This window comes from Cryptomeria japonica, chromosome 1 (assembly GCF_030272615.1).
Source record: "Cryptomeria japonica chromosome 1, Sugi_1.0, whole genome shotgun sequence".
Taxonomy (NCBI): domain Eukaryota; kingdom Viridiplantae; phylum Streptophyta; class Pinopsida; order Cupressales; family Cupressaceae; genus Cryptomeria; species Cryptomeria japonica.
The window spans coordinates 669,019,013-669,042,282 of NC_081405.1; the positions used below are offsets into that span (position 1 = coordinate 669,019,013).

Consider the following 23,270-nt stretch of genomic DNA (forward strand, 5'->3'; position numbering starts at 1 on the left):
TTGATTTAGTAAATTAACCAGCTTGGCTGGAAGTGTTGTTGAGGTATTGTTAATTCCTCCTTGCTTTTGGGCGTTTGAAACCCTTGGGTGTATGTAAGGATGAGCAAAACCATCAAAAAGAAAAAAAATGATCCCAACCCAGTTCGTTTAAACCAAGATCATGGCAAATCGAAATTTATTTAAACATATTTGGGTATGGCGTTTTTAGCCAAGTTCGAACTGTGTAAACAGACAATATATTATTTTTATGTTTGAACTATATTATTTTATGCTCGAACTGTGCGTTGTTATTTTATGGGGCGGACTGGGCGTTGTTTTTTTTTATTGTTTTGAACGGTGGGTCGGGGTTTGGGAGAGCGGGGAGCGGAGCTCCACCCGCTCCCCTCCCCTCCCCCACTCATCCCCCTTGCTCCTCCCCTTACCCCCGCTCCTTTCCTTACCTTCGATTGCAGACCATTGCGGCTGCGGCCCATGGCAGTGGCCGCAGGGGCCGCGGTGGCCGCAGGGCGCCGCGGTACCTGCGGGCACCGCAGTGGCGCCGCCCGCATGGTGTGGGACGGCGCTAGGGTTAGGGCACGGCCCTTCCCAGCTCGCCTCCATCTTTTTAAAATGCGTTTACTTTGTTTAAAACGTAGTTCCTTTTAAAAATCATTTTTTTTTTTTATGTGTTTTTTTTTAGTAATTTAAAAAAAAATGCATATGTTATAAGTATCATTTTTTTAATGAAAGATGTTTTTTTTATGTATTTTTTTTAACTCAAAAAAATATATATATAACGTTTTTAATACTATGTAATGTAGATTTTGATGTAAGGTTTAATATCAAATTGTGAATATGTGGGGTAGATCAAATATTGTGATATTGGGAAAATCCTTTTGAGTTTAAACGTACTTATTTTCCATATAAATATATTGTTGAAGATTTTAATGTTATAAGTCATTGGAGATATTAGAAACGGTTATTTAACCATGGATCATTAGGAATTGAAACGATGTGCTTTTGGAAATGATCATCTCCTTTTGGACTCTCTTGTTATAATTACATTTCCACGATTCGTATTATGCATCTAGGTTTGAAAAATGCGAAACTGTAGAGGTCGGTTTTAGCCCAGTATGTTAATGACGTTTTGATTGGAGATTAAATAGCTTATTTTAGTTGATTAATGGTTGTCTGAGATTTATTAATATGAATTGGTTAAAACTCATTACGGCTTAATTTGCCTGTTCGGTGCCTTGAACCTTGGGAGTTAGAAAACCAAGAACAACTTATCCCTAGATGAGGTAGGTAACTGTAATCTGTTTTAGATCTTGTAGAAAACTTGATCGACTTGTAATGATTAAATCAATTTGAGGAAATATTGTCTTCTCTGATTATTGCCTTGCGAGTTTAATTTCTGTATTTACCTTTAATTATGAAATGGCATGTTTTGCTTTGTTTAGTAGGACCCTGTCGTATGGATTGACTTGGGGTACCTGTTTCAGTCCTCGATTCCGAGTTGACTGTTGTATTGTGGTAGTGTCGTTTTGATCATATCCTCCTTGTGTGTGAGTCAAATGATGATTGTGGTTGACCCTTGTTAGTCAGGTCTCTAGTGAGAGTACCGTTAGTAAGTGTGCATCTATGAGTCGTGTTTGACCAGATGATTGTTTCTCTCTTCTTGAACTCCGTTCGTCTGACCATGTCTATTCTTTGGTTTGAGTTCGTTTGAGTATAGTCTAGTGTCGTATGGGAAAGTGGCTTTCGATTGGGGGTCGCACCCAAAGTGGCTGCTGGGTAACCCGTCGAAAGTGAGTCTAATAAGTGATAACCTAAGTAGATTAGAATGTAATCTCTAAGTAAGATAATGTGCCTCACACATGGGACGAGTGCTATCATAGATTCGACATGCTGTGAGAAGGCCTGAAATGGCAAACCATCTTCCTTGTCTTCACGAGAGGATGTGTGGGTCCACATGAGGCTTGGATGGGTCGGAAGCTCGGATTAGGTTGCCAGGGTAACCCAGTGTATGGGGCCGGGACCTATGAAGACTTGCCATGGTATCCATACCAGGTTGTGTGATGACACTTGTCCCTACGTTCGCTAGTGTGTTGTCGTTTTGTCCTGTTTTGAGTACCTTTGTGGGTCGTCCTTTTGTCTCTGCCCTTGTGAGTCTCGGTTTCATGTTAGACCTTGGGTGGTGATGGCTCAGTATTATGGATGCTCTCTTGGACTCTTGTTTTAGCTTTGATTATGTTCAGCTGGATCCTGTTCTTTTCAAGGATCGTTTATGTATTAATTGACCGATGCGGTCGTTGGTATATTGTTTATGTATCGCCTTGATGGATGGGTTGTATGGTGTAACCTCTTGTACTCTTAACTTTATTAATTATCAGAGGGGTCTTGCAGTTGCGCAGACCCGGAGATGTAGCCCTTTAGGGGTGAACTCCGAGATCATTATGGTGTTATGTGATGTATTCTCTTGTGTTTCCTTTATTCAGCTTTATCATGTATGAATAGCTTATGTTAGAATGGTTAAGTGGATAAATGGAATTAACTTTAAATGCTTATATTCAGTTCCTTCTTGAATGTCATGTCGATCGAATGCATAAGTGGTTTAGATGATATTTATTGTAGGTGCAAGTATGTAATCGTCTTTTTAAATGCAATGGATTGGAGTATGAAAGAATGTAACTTAGAGTAATGAATTATGCTCAGTTGTTGTTAAGGAATTTAAATATGCTTGGAAAGATCTCTTATGTTATGATGAAATCCTAGTGTATTAGAATGTTAGATGTATGGGTTGTAATTTTAAATGAAAAGCTTGAATGAAGATTATGAATGGATCTTAATGGATGATTCCTTGCTTGTGATTATATTTCCATCTTTTGAAAGAAAAATTATCCTGATCATGCATTATCTCGTTATTAAGATATTCAGCTTATTGGATTAATTGTGTGAGTTAAGTGAATTGTGAAATATAAGTAATCTCGTTGGGAAACTCTTTAGGTGTTAGTAGAAGTCTTCCACTATGTAATCTGAATCTCTTTGATATCTTGTTGCATCTTATGTATTGTAACTTTAAAAAAAATAAAAAATAAAAATTTTGCACTCCATTCTTGTGTTATAGCTTATCCCTTCGGGGTTTCCTGGCGGGGCATTACACTTAAGGCCAAAAACTATTCTTGGATGCAGTCAAATCCATCTCCAAAGATAATTTGGATGGATTATCCAGCTATGGAGGAAATCTCAATGGAGAGGAGTTATTCGATTGGATAGAAGCATTGAATAATCATTTTGATTATAAGGAGGTAGTAGAGGAGAAAAGAGTAAATGTAGCCAAGTCAAGATTGAGGGGAACGACCTTGGTTTGGTGGAACATGATGCAAGAAGAAAAGGTACAGGTAGGTAAGAAAAAGATAACTTCATGGGAGCATATGAAGATAAGGATTAAAGCTCAATTCCTACCAAGGGATTATGAAGTTCAAATCCACAAGAGTCTACAAAATTTGAAACAAAGGGAACTACATGGCAATCCATACATTGAGGAAATCCACAAACTAAGTTTGAGGGATAGGAAACATGAGAATGAAGTGGAGAAATTGGCTAGATACATGAATGGTCTTAGGAAAAACATACAAGATAAAATAAGCATCCTCACACTAGACACTGTTCATGTGTTTTCAGTTGGCATTAAAGGAAGAGGAAAAGATCAAAAGGAGAAGTGAGCAAAATCAGAAGCATAGAGGTGGTAATAACTTCAGGGGTAGAGGAACCTTTGGCAAAGGGCAAAGTGCTTCAAGAAATGAAGAACATCAAAACCAAGAAGGAAGTGGGGACTCTCAAAGAAGGACATATAGAGGATCCTTTAGAGGGAGAAGCAATTTTAGAGGTAGGTTTGGAAGCTCAGGGAGACGAAATATAGTCTTCATCAGTAGGTGTTCCCACTGCAACCAAGCTGGACATACCATGAGTAGGTGCCCAAGAAAAGCCTCAAGTTCATCAAGTTCAGACATGAGTGAGAGAAGGACTCGGTTAGTGCAAGAGGAGGATACTCTAAGTTTGACTTCTCCAATTAGAAAGGTAGGGCCAGTGACAGATGGGGAAAATTTGATGATCAGAAGAACAATGTTAAAGATACCCCAAGCTCAAGAGCCACCACAAAGGAAAAGTCTATTTAGGACCACTTGTAAGTGACATGGAAAATTTTTCAAGGTGATTGTGGATTCAGGTTCCACAGAGAATATTGTCTTAGTTGAAATGGTGGATAAGCTCAAATTGAAAAGATTGCCTCATCCCACTCCCTATAAGGTATCATGGCTCAACCGAGGTCAACATGTCTTAGTTGATGAACAAGCATGGGTGGACTTTGAAATTGGTGAATACAAAGACAAAATTCTATGTGACATATTGCCTATGGATGCCTGTCATCTGCTCTTGGGTCGTTCATGTCAATATGATGTGAAAGCCTATCATGATAGAGAAAAGAATAGTTATCTCATCACCAAGAATGGTAAGAAGTATCAAATGGATCCATTACCTGATCCAAAGGAGGAAAAATAGGTAGGGTCAAGTGTTATGTTGATGAGTGGCAAAGAGTTCCTTAAAGTGTTAAAACAAGAAGGTAATCAAGGCTATGCTATAGTGCCAAAGCCTAAAGATGAAGCTAAGGCAGATCCAATGAGTGAAGTGCCTCAAGAAGTGCAAGGTTAATTAAAGAAATATGTAGAGGTTATAGGAGATGATATGCCTAATTATTTGCCTCCAATGAGGGATGTTAATCACCAAATAGACTTGATACCAGGGGAAAATCTGCCTAACAAAGCTGCTTATAAAATGACACCTAGCCAAAATGAGGAGATTGCCAAACAAGTGCAATAACTCTTAGACAAGGGTTTATTAAAAAGAGTTTGAGTCCTTGTGTTGTTCCCACTGTTCTAGTGCCTAAAAAAGGAGGAAAATGGAGGATGTCCACTGACTCGATCAATTAATAAGATCACCATAAGGTATCGGTTTCCCATGCCAAGGATAGAGGACCTATTGGACAATCTAGGTGGAGCATGCTACTTCTCAAAGGTGGACTTGAAATTTGGTTATCATGAGATAAGAATCAGACCCAGTGATGAATGGAAGACAATATTTAGAATCAATGCAGGCTTATATGAGTGGTTGGTGATGCCTTTTGACCTCACCAATGCACCTAGTACCTTTCAAAGGCACATGAATAAAGTCTTAGTTGAGTTTATTGGTAAGTTTGTTATTTTGTATCTTGATGATATTTTGGTCTTCAAAAGCTCCAAGGAGGAACACCTTAAGCATGTGGAGATGGTATTGAAGAAGTTGAAGGAGGATCAACTCAAAATCAACCTTGAAAAATGTGAGTTCTTGAAAACAGAGTTAGTTTACCTTGGTTTTGTCATTTCACAAGGTTGTTTAAAGATGGATCCAAGTAAAGTAGAGGCAATACTTAATTGGCCTACACTTAGGAGCATAAGTGATGTTAGAAGTTTTCATGGAATGGCATCTTTTATAGGAAGTTTGTGAGAAACTTTAGCCATGTTTGTGCTCCTATCCTTAACACCATTAAAGGAGGGATTAAATGCCAATTTAAGTGGACAAAGGAAGCTAATAAGGGATTTGAATTGTTGAAAACTAAGATAGAAAAGTTGCCAACCCTTAGATTACCTGATTTCAGTCAGTTGTTTATCATAGAGTGTGATGCTAGCCAAAGGGCAATAGGGGCCATTTTGAGTCAAGAAGATCATCCTATAGCTTTCTTTTCAAATAAATTGAATGAAGCCAAGCAAAGATACTCCACATATGATTTGGAGTTGTATGCCATTGTGCAAACATTGAAGAAGTGGCATCATTACTTGCTACCCAAAGAGTTTGTAGTCTATACCAACAACCATGCCCTTAGTTTCCTTAGTGGGCAAGATAAATTGAATCAAAGACACCTAAAGTAGGTTGAATACTTACAATCCTACACCTTCACTATCAAGCACAAAAAGGGCACTACAAAGAAGGCAGCTGATGCATTAAGTAGGAGAGTCGTGACTATGTAGGAGATACAATTGCAAAGTCTAGGATTGAATGAGTTAAAAGACCTCTACAAGGATGATAAAGACTTTGCTGAGATATATGTTGTTTGCTCTGATTTTTCTAACACCTAGCATGTTTCTTATTCAGAGTATATGATACAAGAGGTTTTGTTGTTCAAGGGACACCTTCTTTACATTCCCCAATGTTCTATGAGACAAAACATTATTCAAGAAAAGCATCAAGGAGGTCCAGGAGGTCATTTTGGCATAGATAAAACTATAGAGCAAGTTAGTAGGTTTTACCATTGGCTCAAGTTGCAATCAAAAGTGAGAAGGTTTGTATAACAATGTGGAATTTCCCAAAGATAAAGAGGTTAATCAAGTAATGCAAGTCTGTACCAACCTTTGGTCATACCTCAGAGGCCTTGGGGAATATTTAAGCATAGATTTTGTGTTAGGCTTACCAAGAACTCCAAGGGTATTTGACAGTCTGTATGTAGTGGTTGATAGGTTCAGCAATATGGCACATTTTATACCTTGCAAAAGCACCAATGATGCTACCTACATTGCAAGACTCTTCTTCAAAGAGATAGTTAGAATTCATGGCCTTCTAATCAGCATAGTCAGTGATAGAGATGTAAAGTTCTTAAGCCACTTTTGGAGAACACTTTGGAGAAAGTTGGGAACAAAATTATCTTTTCATCTACCCACCATCCTCAATCAGATGGTTAGACAAAATTAGTAAACAGATCCATGGGTAATCTACTAAGATGCCTCACCAAACAACATTGGCAGACTTGGGATTTGGTAGTCTACCAGGCAGAATATGCATGCAATGACTCAATTAACTGAAGTACAGGTAAAATCCCCTTTGAAATAGTGTATGGTTTTCATCCTAGGGGCATACTAGAGCTCAGGGATCTCAGTTCTATGACACCTAAGAGTGCACAAGGTGAGAAATTTGTAGAAGGAATAAAAGAAGTGAATGATAAGGTAAGACAAACATTACAACAAAAGTCCAAGCAGTATAAGACGAATGCTGATAAAACAAGAAGGAATGTGCAATTTAAGATTGGAGATTTGGTCCTAGCATACCTAAGGAAAGAGAGACTTCCAAAAGGGTGGCCTATTAAGCCATTGATGAAGAAGATTGGGTCTCTCAAGGTGGTGCATAAATATGGTCAGAATGCATATGAAGTTGAAAACCCTCCCACCTTGGGCATTTCTCCTATCTTTAAGGTATGTGATCTCTATCCATACAAGGGATAATTACAAACATGTTAGTTGGACACTTCATCACAAGGTACTAAAGATTGGGCGAAAGATTTTCCACCAAGCCAACTAGTCAAGTTGGAAAGTATCTTGGACACCAAGGTAATAAATAAGACAAGAAAAGGGGTATACAAGCATTATCTTGTAAAGTGGGCACGGTTACCTGAATCAGATGCTATGTGGATGCAAGAATCAGATATACTTCATCATGGTGTGGAAATTGCAAACCTCTTAACTCAAGGGACTTGAGTTCTTTGTCCCATGGGAGTATGGTACAGGGCACCTATCACTCCATGCAAATTTTGGGTTTTTCTTAAGTCTACTATGTTGTCTTTCATGTTGTAATAAGTGGACCAACCATTCAGGACTTAATAAAGTCATGGTTGAGTTGTCCAAGCTTTTGTTGTGTCCAGGATGTTGATATCCTAATAAGATGTAATGTTGATGTTGTTCATAGGTGCACTACTCTAAAAATAGAGTTATCATGTAATAAGAGTGTAATGCATTGATTTAGGTCTCCTAGAATGAATAGAGGGCCTTTGGAGCCTTGGAGTACACTTGAGTGCAAGGTGGCCTCCTAAGGATCAAAAAGATGTAAAATACTAAGCAACATTTGTAACATTGCAAAAAGTTGCACTTTATGTTGTTGGCAGTGAAGAAGTTGGTTCTAACCAACTGTATCATGATGTTAAAAGCCAAAGACAACATCATTGTCCAGGTTGGAAGAGTTTGGAATGTAGAGCAAGTTTTGTTTGTAAGGAAAAAAACCTTGTTCTTACACCGCTTTCACTGTTTTCCTTGTTTTTGTTGTGTTGTACGGTCCAATATATACTTGTCAAAGGAACCTACATGCAGGGCATGAAGGATTGATGAATCTACTTTCCATCAAGGTATATTTGAAGATTTGATTATCTCTGGTTGTAGAGATTCAAACCATTCTCTGTGAACTAGGTATAAAACCCTTGTAGGCTAGGGTTTAAGCAATAAATGGCTCTAACATGAGCACCCACTGATGGCACTGATTGAAATCTAGTGGAATGATAGGTAAGGGTCTTTAAATATGTTTAGTGTAGGTTTTTTTGGCTTTGCAGACCTTTTTGGTGGTTTTACAATGATACCCTAGGCTCATAGCTAGGAGTGGGTGAGACTAGGACAACAGAAGATGTGCATTTTTCAGAGCACACATGGATTGGTAGAGAAAAATTTATTACATGTTTGGAGACCCCATTGAATTCCCCTTAAGAATCCATGATTATTTTTTGCAAAGGTTTTGACTGGTGAATCTTTCTAAGGCCAAGTTTGCAAGTCCCTCGGGTAGCCCTAAAACCCTTAAAAATAGGACAGTCCTAGAAACCCCTTGTGTATGAAAAACCTAGATGCCATTCTGCAATATTGTATGTAACTAGGAAAAGGGTACTCATAAATGTAATTTTTGGGGGGCCTTGTGTAGGTATATGTGAACTTAAGCCTTGAAAACAGTAAAAAGAGGCCTAAATGAGTTAGATCTATTTGGAGCCTAGTATAGACAAAGTGAGCTTGAGAAGGCTTGGAAATGGGTTTAAAGGTGAAAAAACCCTTAGAAGACACCAAAGACACTGTGTCAACTTCACTTACACTCATGGAACAAGTTTTTGATTAAAGATCCTTTGTAGAGGTTGTTTGAGCGTTGGGAAGGTGTGATTGGGATTGAGGTGGAATCCTCAATAGGAAAGCGTTGTTGTAAAAATTTTTTGGGTATACCTTGGAGGCAAGCCAAAATGGATTAGGCCTTGGAGGTCTAACTATAATAACCCTTACCAAGTACTATTGGATGGGCTTGAGGAGTTAGAAGGTTGGAGAGAACAAGAAAGACAACTAGGTAACTGAGAGTCCAAGAATCCCTGCATCAAAAATCTATTGAGAACAAGTGGTTCTTCAAGTTTAAGATGGATTTAAATGATAACTTTGAGAGATATAAAGCTTGGTTGGTGGCTAAGGGGTATGCAAAGAAATCTGGTATTGATTTTGGTGAAAAAAATTTACTTGTTGTACAGTTAAGTAATGTTAGAGTTGTTTTATCTCTTGTTGCTAGTCTTGATTTGGAATAAAAACAACCTTCCTACATGGTGATCTCTCTGTGGAGATTCATATGTAGAAAATAGAAGGTTTTGAGGAAATAGGCAAAGAGAATTGTGTTTTTAGGCTAAGAAAATCGGTGTATGGTTTAAAATAGGTGCCAAGGTGTTGGTACAAGTAGTTTGATTACTTCATGTTGAGTTTAGGTTTTAGTAGATGTGAGGCTGATCATTGTGCCTATTTTTAAAGCTACAATGACGGTAGTTTTATTATTCTACAACTTTATGTTGACGATATGTTGGTAGTAGGTCCCAGCATGTATAAAATCATTCATTTGAAAATTTAGCTTGCTAGGGATTTTGAGATGAAGGACTTAAGAAATGCAAATCAGATCCTTGGAATGAGGATACATAGAGACGGAAAAAATATTAAATTATGGTTGTCATAGAAAACTTCTATGCAGAAGGTTTTGCATCACTTTAATATGCAAAAAGCACAACCAATTAGTACTCCATTTCCTATTCATATTAAATTTTCTTCTGAACAGTGTCCTAGCACATAAGTAGAGAAGACATAGATGTCTCATTTACCATACTCATTAGCAATAGGAAGTCTTATGTTGGCCATGGTGTGCACCAGACCAGACATTGCACAAGCAGTAGGAGTTGTCAGTACGTACATGGTGAATCCTGGCACTCATCATTGAAAAACTATGAAGTGGATTCTCAGGTATTTGAGAGGAACTTTAGATGATTCTATGTGTTACAATGGGAATAGTCTTCAAGTTAATAGGTATGTGGATGTAGATTTTGGTGGAGATAGAGATAACAGAAAGTCTACAATAGGTGATGTTTTCTCTTTAGCTGGAGGTATTATTAGTTGGGTGTCAAAGTAGTAGGTAGAGGTGGCATTGTCTACTACTGAGGTAGAATATATGGTAGCAACACAGGCTAGTAAGGAGGCAATTTGGCTTCATAGACTTTTGGGTGAATTGGAAGTGAAGCAAGATAACATGGAACTGCATTGTGGCAATCAAAGTGCTTTACACTTAGCATGAAACTCAACTTACCATTCCAAAACAAAGCATATTGATATTCAATATCACTTTGTTCATGAAATGGTGGAAGGAGGATAGATCTCTTTAGCCAAGATTCACACTAATGTAAACCCTACAAATATAATGATGAAACCTATTAGTAGAGATAATTTTATTTGGTACATAACTTATAATGGTCTACAAATTATGTGATGATAGGCAGCATTGGAAATGGTCTTTCAGTAGAGAAATTATTCAGAGTTTAAAATTTGACATATGGTGGGAGAATGTTGGAATGTGAAGTCCAAATTGGGCTCTTAGCTAAAATTTATTGAGTCATCATGGCTACCTTAGCTAGTAGTGGCTACATCATCATGGCTATCTTAGCTAGTAGTGGTTGTGCCATCATGGATTACCCACTAGTGTGCCACTAGGTGCAATTTTTTTTGAGACTTCCTATAAATAGAAAGTTTTGTTAATAAACTTTCTATAAATAGTAATTTTGACATGTGTTTTCCATGTAGTTGTGCGAGTCATACTTACTATATTTAGTAAGGTGTCTTCAAGTAGGACTCTCCAACTCAGTTGTTTTAGGCTGCTCAAAGTCATGTTTTGATGTACAGTTTTTAGATTGTTGTAACTCTATAATTCCTGAGAATCAAAACGAAAGACAAAATTTGCCCAATGTTTTTTACTAGTATATTTTTACCAGGTTTTTCCAAGTAAATCTGTGTGTTATGTGCTATTGTTCTTCTTTGCAAATTTTATGTACTTGTTATTTTCTCGCACACTGATCTGATTTATGAAAACCAGATTACAATACCTAGTGTGATACTTGCGGTATTGTAGATTTCAACACAAAAATTGACAACAAGAAGATTGCAAACCAAAAAAAACTGTCTCCATTCTATTCAAAATTGGAGTTTATACAAGTCGAATGTATCCCAAGGGTCACACAAATCCCTTGGAATTGAAATGAAGAGTCATCATAATGTTTATTACAATTAAACTATCAAAACTATCAAAATTATCAAAAAAACTAAATATAAAATTTCAGTCCACTTTGAGAAGGCATAACTTTCTCATCCTAGCTCCGAATTACAAACCGTTTGATGCGTTGGAAAGGTATTCAAATAATCTAGAACTAAATTTTGGAAACATCAATGATGTCTCATCATGTTTCTAACCATATTTGTCCAGAAATGCACCGAAGACCCTCAAAATTGCAATTTACTAAAACATATAAAATTTTGGAAAAATTAGATTTCAATATTTTCCCAATTTAATCCTAATCATTCCTCCCCCCTTAAGAGGCAATGGGCCCCATTGCACTAATCTGCTGCAACAGATGAGGAAATTGTTCTTCAATTTGTTCCTTAGTAAGCCACTTGCCTTGATGAGAATGCTGACCAGCTCGAACCACCCGATACAAAGGGATTTTCTGATTTCTCAAAGTCTTTAAAATGGCTTCAGTAACATGGTCACACTGGACTGGAGCAGTAGTAGAGGGGTTTAACTCTGCAGCTTGAATGTATTCAGTAGCTTGGGAGATATCCAATAAAGGAGGAAAATAGGGTCTCAACAACTCCACATTGAAAACTGGATGCAGTCCCAAAAAGGATGGCAAATTAAGTTCAAAAGCATTCTCACCAACTTGTTTCACAATAGTGTATGGTCCATAATGAAGAGGTCGAAGCTTCCTATTTGGTCCATGCAGGCGCTCTTTCTGAAAATGTAACCATACCTTATCACCAACCTGAAACTAATGGGGAGTTCTATGTTTATCATGTCTTTCCTTATACTTCTGATTACTCTGCTCTAATATCTCATAAACTTGTTGTTGTAGGTGTCTAATGTTATCAATGAATTTTTTTGCTTTATCTACCTCCTTGTCACCATTCAATGGACTACTAGACTATAGAGATGGTATTGCTACATCCATAGGTGCCAATGGCTGGTACCCAAGAGAAACCTCAAATGGACTGTGCCCTGTAGTACTATGGAGTGCACGGTTGTAGCTGTGTTGCACATAGGGTAAGCTTTCATCCCACGTGCGAGGATGTTTTGAATGATACATCCGTAAAATATGAATAATCATTCGATTCACCACTTCTGTCTGCCCATCTGTTTGGGGATGGAATGCTGTGGACTTTGTCAGTTTCGTGTCCATTTTAGCCCATAGTGCAGACCAAAATTTGCTGATGAACCTGCTATCCCTATCAGAAATAATGGTTTTTGGCAAACCAAAATGAACCCACACATGTTCAAAAAATAGCTTGGCAGTATCTTTTGCAGACCCGAAGACCCTCAAAATTGCAATTTACTAAAACATATAAAATTTTGGAAAAATTAGATTTCAATATTTTCCCAATTTAATCCCGATCACACACTCAACCTTTCTTAAATCTTGCACATCCTCACATGTGTATATGATTAGTCTTTATGCACAAGGCATGTCCCCTTTTTCATGTGATATGTGTTGGCAAAATTGTTAAAAATATCTAATATAATAAAAATATTGATGGTATTTAATGCTAAGACTATACCCAACGAAATTTTGTGACTATATGTGAATCTGAAAAATTATGTTGTCTTAATATGGAAAACCATGGAGGTATCAATCTTCTTTGTTTTTATGATAACCTTAAATTTCACTCACTATTTTAAACATTTCTTTTAAGTTTAATTAGAATAATTATGAATGAATTTCTTCACAAATATTGAAGTAAATTATTTTCTTTATAAAAAGTTATGTTTAAGACTAAATGTTAAAATATTTATTATATCTATTATATTTCAAAATCAAATTTTTTCTTTAGATATATATAAATAAAGAAATAAAGAATAATAATAAGAAAATTTATTTAAAATTATATATATTTTATAATTTATAAACTAAAGGTTTACTTTAAAATGATATATTTTATTATAAAGTGATAATAAAATGAATACTCATGCATAAAATGCATGAAAAGAATACTCATAAAATGCATGAAAGGAATACTCATAAAATGCATGAAGAGAATAATCATAAAATACATGAAAAGAATAATCATGCATACAATACATGAAACGAATAGTCAACAAAATGCATGAAGATAATAATCATAAAATGCGTGAAGGGAATAATAATGAAATGCATGAAGGTAGGATTTTTATTTGAAAGAGTGACTTTTACAAAATGAGGAAGGGGGAGATAACATTTGATTGTTTTTGCAACATTATTTTACAAAAAAAGGAGCTTAGCCAAATTTGGGAGAGAAAAAACCCTATTCTTCAATTGTTTTGTAGGTGGATTTGAATGGGGTTCGCTGCATTTAAGTAGGAATTGGGAGGTCTTAAATTCTGTCCAAGAATTGTACAAATTCATTTGGTATGTTGGGAGTTCTTTGCATTTTCATTTTGAAGAAAAATGAGGTAGGGCTTCTCATATCTTCTTCATTTCTTCATCTTTTAAATTAAAATTTGTTGCAAATTGATTGTAGTGTGATTTTAAGAATTCTCCCTCCTCAAATATTTTCATTTGAATGAGTATATTATTTGTATGTTTCATATTTGGAGAAGCATGGGTTTATATGGGGAAATGTTGCTAAACTTTAGTTGGATTGTGGGAAGGGAAATTCGAATGCATTTTTGTGTTGTTGGCTACATGGAGACCAATGGGTTCTCTCAGATTTTTCTTTTGATTATTATGGATTTTTAAGCTTTTTAAGGTCCATCAATGGAGGATGGCCTCTTTGATTTTTATTCAAAAAAAGTAATTTGAGTGTTATGATATCATAGTATAATATGGATTTATATTATAAATACTTTTATTTGGCTCGATTTGAGTTTGTCTTCATTTGGTTATGGTCATGCTAAGATAAACTTATAATCAAGTGAAAGGGATTAATCAAGTTTAGTAAAATGATGTGTAATTCATGTACCTGAAGTATATAGTTTCGATTTGAATGCAATTAAATAAGTCATTATAAATTCTTTAATCTATCTAAAAATTTATAGAAAAGGATTAATGTCAATCTAAGAAATTAGCTTCAATGTCATATACACAATAGTTGACATGAAATGGTTGATAAAGGAAACTCTATAATATCTTCTTTTGACACCCTAATTGTAGCGTAGATATCAAGAATACAAATAGATAAATATAGGAGTACTTATGTCAAACTTGTTCTTCTAGTGTTTAATTGAAGAGTACCTCATGACAATTAGTGATGAACAACTTAGGATTGATTCTTTTCTTTTATTTATTTGTCTTCAGTATACTTAAAATTGCATATTTTATGAAAGATTTTGCATTGATGGGTTGATTAATATTACTAAATAGTTTGTGAGCCTTGCTCTATCTCTTAATTACTTTTTATTCTAAGCTTCATCCCTTAAACAATATTTTGGACTTGATTGGAAAGGACAAATTCCCTTTCCTAAAATTCACTGAAGGAATCATTAATGGCTATGCCAAATTCAATATATTTACCAGGCTTAGATAATTAAGTCTTAGATATAATATATTTACCATTTATATTACTAAATGCACCTTATTTTAGTGTAATATTTTTTAGGGGAAATGAAAAAGATATAATAGTTTTCAATGTTAGTGACATAAAGATGTCTTACTTTGCCAAAATTAAATATGTATACTTTCATTTAAGAAAATAAGATAGTGAAAGTAATACATTTATGTATCCTTGTCTTAACGATAGGCAATATCAATATAAATTCTCTTCCATTTATTAAATAATAATTCAATAGGATAGCCACATGGTAGAATCATTATGGGAGTCTTAAGATGATCATTAATATAATACGGATTAATGAAGATATTAGAACTTTAATAAAATTGAAGTATCATACATTTAAAAACATGATAAATTTGCTTTTCTTAATTTAATTTCTAAATTCATTTAGTATTTTATGAACTTGATAAATGATTAATTGTTAGTATTTTTTTTCCTACCTTATACAAAAATTGGTAAATATTATTCGGAAGAATTATTTGAGTAAAACCTATGAAGAAGATTATGACCAATTGAGAAAAGGTGAGGAATTTAGTGAGATGATAATATTACCCTTGACGATTTCAACCACAATGTGACTTTCTATGAGTATTCTTTTGGTTTTACTCTTTGTTCATCGAGATTAAGAAATGACTCAAGAATAGGATTGGAAATTATTTAAGAGGGAGGATATAATAGGAGAATGCATATAATTGGGTTGAGTGTCTTCTATGCTTGTTTACTTTTTTTTATTAATAAATTTTCTTGAATTTCTTTAAAAAGAGAAGGGGCTATTAGTTTTATGAAGTTGAATAATTTTATATTTGAGTGATCAAGTTATATTCTTGAAGGGATACATATTATTATTGGATTACGTGTTATTTATAAAAGTTCTATTAGAGTTTGATTTGAATTATCTCATTATCTATAAGAATTATCATTAATTTGATTATCATCTTAGTACAAGATTTGGATGTTTTGGAATAGGAGATGATTATCAACCAACCTTACATGTAATTTATTTATGTCTTGATAAGCTTATAGGCATGTTTGATCCACATAGGTGAGTAGTGGTCTTTGTGAATCATGCTTAAACTAATTGCTTGACTGTATTTGATTATCATCAGATATGAGATGACATATTTTCTTGTTAAGTAGAGTTGTGAATTAGCATAGATTGATGCATTAGTACTCTTGCATTTGTTGGTATTCTCTTGTTATGATCTTTTATATTCATTGTGTGTGTATTAGATGGGTGTCGAATATGGGTCAAAAGAGAAGGATAAGTTTCCAGAGAGGTTTAAGTCTTTTCTTTAACTCATCTGCCGGTAGTTAGCCTTAAAACATCTTTGGCTAAAGCTTTATTGATCTCTTAGTATATTCTTTCTAAGTGAATCATTTCATTTTCACTCTCTTCCATATCTTAGTATCGTTAAAATAGCATCATAGATTGTAGATACACTACTTGTTGCACCAGTTTCTATCCCTTACTAGTTTTGAGTTGCTTGGCATCCTTGTGAAGGGTCAATGGTTCTTCATGTCAGGAATAATTCTAGGGAAGCATAAATGCTTCGCAGTTAGACGATAAAGCACTTTGGTAGTGTTCTCACCTATGCTGTAAGTGTGGGAGATAGATGCTAGGAGTCCCTATTAGAATGATGTTCAACATTGTACTATATATCCTTTGTAAATTGATCTTATAGTCTCTTGTAACTAAAGTAATTTTCTTATGATTTGAAAATCTCTTGGCTTATGTAATTTAAATTTTGTGTCGAATTATAACTTATTGTATCTATTCAATGTAATTGGACAAGTTGCATTTTTAATTAATGACTAACTATGTGTAATTTATGTATTTTGTAATTTTAATAATACGAAGGTCCTTATAGTTCTATAGAAAACCATCACTTTAAAATGCTCAATAAACCTATCTTAGATGAATAAAAAACATCATGGAAATGAATATTACTTCACCATAACATAGTAGCACTAACAAATTATACATCAACAACACAAGAAGAAGATCTCACAACACAAGGTTTATGTGGAGAAAACCTTTCAAGAATTAATTCCACTAAGAAGAGAGGTAAATGCTTGTATTGTCTTTATGAAATAGAGCTTACATACAATCCTTCCTTTATTCTCTACTACAACCTTAAATTTATCATCACCCATGTACAAAAATGAACTCCCATAATGTCTACATCTCAAGCCCTCAATATATAGGCTTATGGAGGCCCAAAATACCACTATAGAACATTACCATGGACCAAAAAGAGTTTCCAAAAGACATGGTAAAAATCTATAAAACCCACCATTGAGATTCTCTCTTACAAGTTCAAAAATACCACTATCATTGCACTTACAACTCTATTACAACTTTCATAAGATACTCTTACATGTCATAAACCGTCATAACATGCACCATTTAATATTAATATATTATTTTATAATTATAAAACACCAGGAATAATAGATGCTCTTGCACATGTCATACACTAATAATAGATTGTAGGCACCCCATGTTTACTTGTGGTTAACCTCATGGTAAATGTGAATGGTAACTATTGCCCATAAGTAATTAAGTTATTGTTGCTAAGAAATAAATAATTACTAGTCTAGTAAAATATTTTTGGTGGCATTCAGATCAACCTTAACCTTCGGCAATAGATCCAAATTGCACACATTAAGTGTTGAAACAATATCGATGAGATTTCATCTAATGCCGATACCATTAACATGAACAATCATCATTAATGGGTCAACCAAGTTCCTCACCTTTGGAGGCTGGAGTTCATGGGCATAGAATGTAATATTCAGTGTTTATGCATGAATATGATCCATCAAGACATTCACATCCACCAGTCTCATAGAAGAAGGCAATAAAATCTTTTGCAAAGCTTCTTGTAGCATGCCTTGATAAACCATAGTAGTCTAAAGCATGCTTAGGGATATTAGTGGGAGCAAATCAAAGTTTCTTGATAAGATCATAGTCACAAAGATGCTTGGCTATGGGTGGAAGTGCTTGAGGAAGACTTGGTTGAGAAGGTGTTAAATAAGGTATTAGTTGATCAAGATGTTTTTTATTCCTTCTCGTGTTATATGTAGGAGAAATGGTATTGTAGGAAGGTTGTCTAGATTTCATAAACTTAGTATTTGAATTAGGAACATCTCCCTTGAATGGTTTCCACCAATAGTTTGGACTTTCTTAAGAGAAGGACTAGCTACAGACACATAAATGCATGATCTCTTAGGCCTTTGTGGGGCTGCAAATACATCAATAACATTCATAGGCTTTTCATCTTTCAATGAAAATGAGTCTAAAGATGATCCATCTTTTACATCTCCGATACTAGAAGGAGATGCTTCTAAGAAGTCATCTAGGACCTCATCTAGCATATCAAATTTGTCCTTAGAGAATGCCTTGTCGAACACATTAAATTCTAGAAGAAAAAGATCTGACATGAGGCATTGACATCAGGTTCACCAAAGTTTAGAGGAGGGGATTTGTTACCTCTAAAATGAAAAATCTCAAAGAATAAACTAGCTACCACTACCTCACTTAAACTAGTGCTAAAGGTGAGCAAGGGGGTGAATAAATACAAGATAAAGCAATTACCAAGCTAGCACATAACCTAACAACTGCTGAATACTAGCAATGTATAGTACAAAAATGAATTTTTGGTTATAAAAAAGATGTATAAACAAGAAAGGTAGAGATTAGCACGAGGCATATTTGGCCTTGGGTTTAGGAAGCCAACATGTTGCGTGGACGTTTGTGTGTGTGCTATTGTTTGTATGGATAGAGAACCTAAAATTGCACAAGGGTACCTAGAATCTCATCCTTCTGTTGCAAGGACTTGTGTGTCACCTGCACACAAAAATAAGAAAAAATGTTGCGGCTGTATAGGGCTTTACCTCAATTTAATGCTCAATTTTGTGTTTCCACCACCATGGACAACTAGAAAGATAGAGTTGATAAAAGAGATAACTACAATAGAAACTAATCCTGCTTAATGGAGGAAAATTCCTATTGTAATAGATACAAGATAAATGATAGATGCAATAGAAACAAACCTCACTTAATGGAGGAAAACTCCTATTGCAATAGATACAAGATAAATGATAAAATGATAGACTAAATGAACTTAGACAATAGATACATTGAAAGATACAAAAATGCAAAGCATGCAATGTTAGAGATGAAGAGATAAGAAATAAGAGAGAAGAAAAAGCATTCAAGCCAAACCCCTCTCTTGAGATGAGAGCATGACGAAGATTGAGATATTCTTGTTGTTGTAAGTTAGTAGTCAAGTAATCACAATGAGAGCCAAAGCATGAGAGCCAAGAACATGATAGAGCGATTCCTTAGAGTGCTTAGAGAGATTTTTCTCAAGAGTTTCTAGAGCTTGCAATGAGAAAAGGATGGGGTTTTAGAAAAAATAAACTAGTGGGATATCCATTACGGATGTGCTCAAGTTAAGGGACACACGTCAGGGAAGGCCTAATGCAGAATATGTGATTATGGATTTGGGAATCTGTCAAGACAAATGCCTACATGTCGCAATATCATATGGCCTAATATAGTCCCAAATGGGCTTTTACGATGATTTGGGACACTTTGTCTTTAAGTCCATGATGTCAAAGTAGGGAAATCTTGATCATAAATGCACCAGGCACAATGCATAAGTGTCATAAATGCACTAGGCATAATTTAGGACACTACAATCTTTTATTCTTAAAAAAAATTATTCAAGATGTTAACATTTAGCATCTCGATGTAGTTGATCTGAATATCCTTGTAGTCATAAAACTCTAAGGACTGAGGAGAGTGGTGGAGGGCCCACAAGCGGAGGAGTTGAGAAAAAGTGAAGGAGCTAAGTTAAAGGAGGAATTCAAAGAGATTGGGCAAGGAGGTTCTTCTTCATTAAATGATAAGGTAGTAGGTACATTGTGATAAATGTATCACCATCATACCATTCATCATGTCACTTTCAAGTCTTTAATTTTAAAACTCCATAATTTCCTATAACTCACTTTTTCCCTACTTAGCTAGTCCAAAAGAATTACCACATTCACTTATTTTTATAGTAGAATATATATAATTAAGATTTTAGGAATATTGTATAAAATAATATTCTATTGAATCAAATTCATTAAATATTACAAACATTATAATATATTTTATATGTTATATTATTACAATTAATATCTTACATGTTGTTCATGACTACTACTAGCATACATATATTAAATATTAATATGTATAAATTATACCAAGAGTTTCTTTCTGAAGGCACCTATTTTTGCCTTTTTTCAATCAATTCTTCTCTATGCAATAGGTTCTTCTAGAATGATTATATATATATATATATGATTGTAATAATTTATTTGGATACTAAACATTATGAACAATTTTTCATTCAACTTAAAAATAGATTACACCATTATCAATAATTTATTTGACTTGCTGTGAAAAATACCTCCTGCTTATCAATTGATGAGCTAAAGGGGCTCTATAATGAATGGTTCATAAGGAACAAAACTTGTTGTAGGTTTTGCAAATGGGGTTACAAACTAAGTGTGTTTAACCTTGGAAATAACTTTGTGGTTATGCGCGCTTGAGTTGGAGTAGTACTAGGATGGCTGACCTCCCAAGAAGGCCCAATGCTTCACCCATGTGAGCATCACCTAGATGCAATGAGTGCTAAGTTGACCAACAGTTGAACTTTGATAGCAATATTATAGATTACACCAACCCATGTTTGATGATCTTATAAACCAATATATCCCAAAACTAAGAAAGACAAACCCGTCCCAACCAACTCATAATTTTAGATATGATAATAAATATTTATTCTCTTCAAATATTTGTTATTTCTAAGTTAAATATAAAAACCATTATTAATATTTTTTAATCTACACAAACCTTTTAATCTGTTAATCTGTGAGATAAATAAAATCCTTAATCACATTTTATTTTGTCAAATAAAATAAATAAATTTTTTTAATCAAGTTAAAATTACTGTAATTATAAATAGTCAGTTTCTATGCACAACAGTTGGCCCTCTGACCTAACGCAGTAAGTAATATGATCCGTATTTCTGCACACCCTTTCTGATATGAACTGGCATTAAACTCAGGTAATAGTCTTATGAGGGAAGAAAGAGTTGTACGTTATTCGTTTCTGACAACACAATTAGTGATTATGAATTGTCCTGATGACAATATAAAGCAACATTCAAAAGAATTATGGTGATACTGAACTTTGACTAATATAAAGCACCTCTGGACCATCAAATTATAACTAGGACCACCAAATTGTCATCCTTAAGCATACAACAAAAAATAATTTTGATAAGATTCTTTTACGTTTTGAGTAATGTTTGCTAAAATTAAATTTTCGTGTACAGCATTTTAACCTAACATTCCACGACACCTTATACTTGTTAAAGTGCATATGTATGAGGGCCACGCTCAACTGATCTCAAACAATTAGAAAGATGAAGATGAATGGCCTGCACGCAGTGATGGTGCCTTTCCCTGCACAAGGCACTATCAATCCTCTTATCAATTTGGCTCACCTCCTCTCTTCACGAGGGGTTTTCATCACCTTCGTCAACACGGAGTGGAGTCAGCAGTGCATGTCCAGAGCAGCTGATTTTGATAATGATGATGAACACTCCACCTCAACATTTAGGTTTCTCACCATTCCAGATGGGTTGCCGCCAGATCATGGCCGTCTCTCCATTCCTGCTGAGTATGCAACGGCAATGGAAAAACTTGGCCCCGTCTTGGAGTATCATTTGCTGTGCAGCTTATCTGACGGAACTCCTCCGTTCATTTGCATTATTACAGAAACTTTTATGTCTTGCACTTATGAAGTGGCCAACAAGATGGGATTGCCCCGAGTCATCTTTTGGACAATGTGCGCCGCCTCTTCCATTGCTCAGTGCAACGCCAACCTTCTCCTTTCCCGCGGACATATTCCTGTCAAAGGTACAAATTCTATGATAGTAATTCTTAAGTTTATTTTGATTGCTCAAATATGTTTGTTATAGCTGAACGTTTATAATTTCAGTGGAGGAGTCCAAGAGGGTGGACAAAGTGATTACTTGTTTGCCAGGTAATCTGCCGCCTTTGTTGCCGACCGATCTACTTTCCTTTTATCGGTCTACCGATATATCAGACATTTTGTTTCAGAACTGTCTCCGTCAGTCGCAATTTCAAGGTAAGGCAGACTATGTGCTGGTCAACACGTTCGATGAGCTGGATGCTCCCGACACGGTAAGCGCGCTGTCCTGCAATGGCTGCCCTGCTTTGGCAGTAGGTCCTGTGTTTCTTCCCAATTTCCTCCAAGGGAAAAATGTAAACGGGTGGGCGAGTCTGTTGGAACAGGACGAGAGCTGCCTTAAATGGCTTGATATCCATCACCCAACTTCTGTGGTATACGTTTCATTCGGCAGCATCGCCGTCAAATCAAACGAGCAGCTGGCGGAGTTGGCAATCGGGCTGGAGAAAAGCCAGCAACCCTTTCTGTGGGTTCTGAGAATGGATATTGCGGGAGGCATGCCTGCAACTCTGCCGGAGGGTTTTATAGAAAGGACCAAGGATCGGGGATTGAATGTGAAATGGGCGCCTCAAGTGAAGGTTTTGTCTCACCCTTCGGTAGGAGGGTTTCTCACCCACTGCGGGTGGAACTCCTGTTTGGAAAGCATGAGCATGGGAATTCCAGTGCTTGGATGGCCCTATTTCGCTGATCAGTTTCTGGACTGCCGCTTCTGCAAGGACGTGTGGAAGATTGGCCTGGCCTTCGAGAGCGTGAGGACACTGATGGAGGGTCCGCAAGCGCACGAGCTTAGAAAAAGGGGAATGGAGTTGAAGGAGGCTGCCTTTAGAGGGATTGCGCAGGGAGGTTCTTCTTTTACCAATTTGAACAGGTTTATTCATGATATGGCACAGCTTTCCAAATCGGCTTCTGTTTAAAAAAGCATTTCCTTCCCTCATCGATCACTAGGTACTATTGCCATCTGCGAATTTCTTCCCTAGTCTGTATTAACTCACCTAAATAAAAAAAAGTTTATAGAATGCCTCCTTTTGCGCTTGGCACCTTGTTATTCATCTCACATGCTAACTATTAAATAATCTGTATTGGCTACAGATCATATTTGGAAACGTGTTATCAATTTGAGATTTTAAATATGGTTCCTACACTGCTAGTATTAAGATAACTATGTTACATGCATACACATATATAGACATGTGCTCATATGCATGCACATATACATGTGCATATATATACACAAATACTTCCATATACATATACATTGGAAAACCATTAATGATTAATGATTACCCCTATAAGGGTTAATTTATTCTATAGGGATTTGTAAT

The 23,270-nt window shown here is 35.6% G+C and overlaps 1 protein-coding gene across 1 annotated transcript; it reads left to right on the forward strand.

Annotated features, from left to right (window-relative positions):
* Positions 1-21,379: 21,379 nt before the first annotated feature.
* Positions 21,380-22,862, forward strand: LOC131045384 (linamarin synthase 2-like). The gene is made up of 2 exons (XM_057978965.2): positions 21,380-21,875; positions 21,958-22,862. Exons 1-2 carry the CDS (start codon positions 21,380-21,382, stop codon positions 22,860-22,862), a joined length of 1,401 nt encoding a protein of 466 aa, XP_057834948.2.
* Positions 22,863-23,270: the final 408 nt, after the last annotated feature.

Excerpts from the sequence above, each read along its gene's own strand:
- LOC131045384 (XM_057978965.2), top strand. The coding sequence starts at position 21,380 with ATGAAGATGAATGGCCTGCACGCAGTGATGGTGCCTTTCCCTGCACAA. Across the intron at positions 21,876-21,957 it reads CGGACATATTCCTGTCAAAG|TGGAGGAGTCCAAGAGGGTG; the intron begins GTACAAATTCTA and ends TTATAATTTCAG.